The sequence below is a fragment of the Neopelma chrysocephalum genome, unplaced genomic scaffold (assembly GCF_003984885.1).
Source record: "Neopelma chrysocephalum unplaced genomic scaffold, ASM398488v2 Primary Assembly neopelma1_96701, whole genome shotgun sequence".
Lineage (NCBI taxonomy): Eukaryota > Metazoa > Chordata > Aves > Passeriformes > Pipridae > Neopelma > Neopelma chrysocephalum.
This window is the reverse complement of record NW_020925345.1, coordinates 11,938-12,461: the sequence shown is the minus strand read 5'-3', so window position 1 is coordinate 12,461 and position 524 is coordinate 11,938. Positions and strand designations below refer to the sequence as shown.

General features: G+C 48.1%; 1 protein-coding gene across 1 annotated transcript in view; it reads right to left on the bottom strand.

Annotated features, from left to right (window-relative positions):
* Positions 1-524, bottom strand: part of SELENBP1 (selenium binding protein 1) — an 11,365-nt gene that overhangs the window by 858 nt on the left and 9,983 nt on the right. Inside the window, exon 11 of the mRNA XM_027709189.1 lies at positions 86-204. Within this exon, the coding sequence (XP_027564990.1) occupies positions 86-204 (119 nt within the window). The remainder of the gene's footprint in view (positions 1-85; positions 205-524) is intronic.

The window sequence follows — 524 nt, the reverse complement described above, 5'->3', positions numbered from 1 at the left end:
AAGGGGTTGTGTGGTTAATTGCCTGGTTAAAGGGGTTGTGTGGTTAATTAATTGCCTGGTTAATTGGTTCCTAATTGAGCCTCACCGGAGCAGCTCGGGGTAGAACTGCCTGTCCCAGCCGCTGTACAGGGAGTTGGTCACGTACAACCTCTTCCCATCCAAGCTCAGCTGCAGCATCTGGGGCCCTCCTGGAACCTTCTTGCCCTGAAATTTGGGGAGAAAAAGGAGCTCAAGCCAAGGAGGAAGAAAAGAGCCCGGTGGTTCTGCTCGGAGAGATCCGGAATTCCCGGGGCAGGAACGTCAAATCCCAGCTTTGGGGAGGGAATAGTTTTTATTGGGAGTTTTTTTCCTTCTTAACAGGAGCCTTGGAGTCATTCCAGGTGAGTTCCACTCAATTCACACAGTTAACCAGGTGAAAAGGTAAAGGTGAAGGGTGTGGAGCTTCCCGGAATTATGATTATGATTATTATTATTATTATAGTCATGGAATTATTAAGGTTGGAAAAGCCCCTCTGAGACCACCA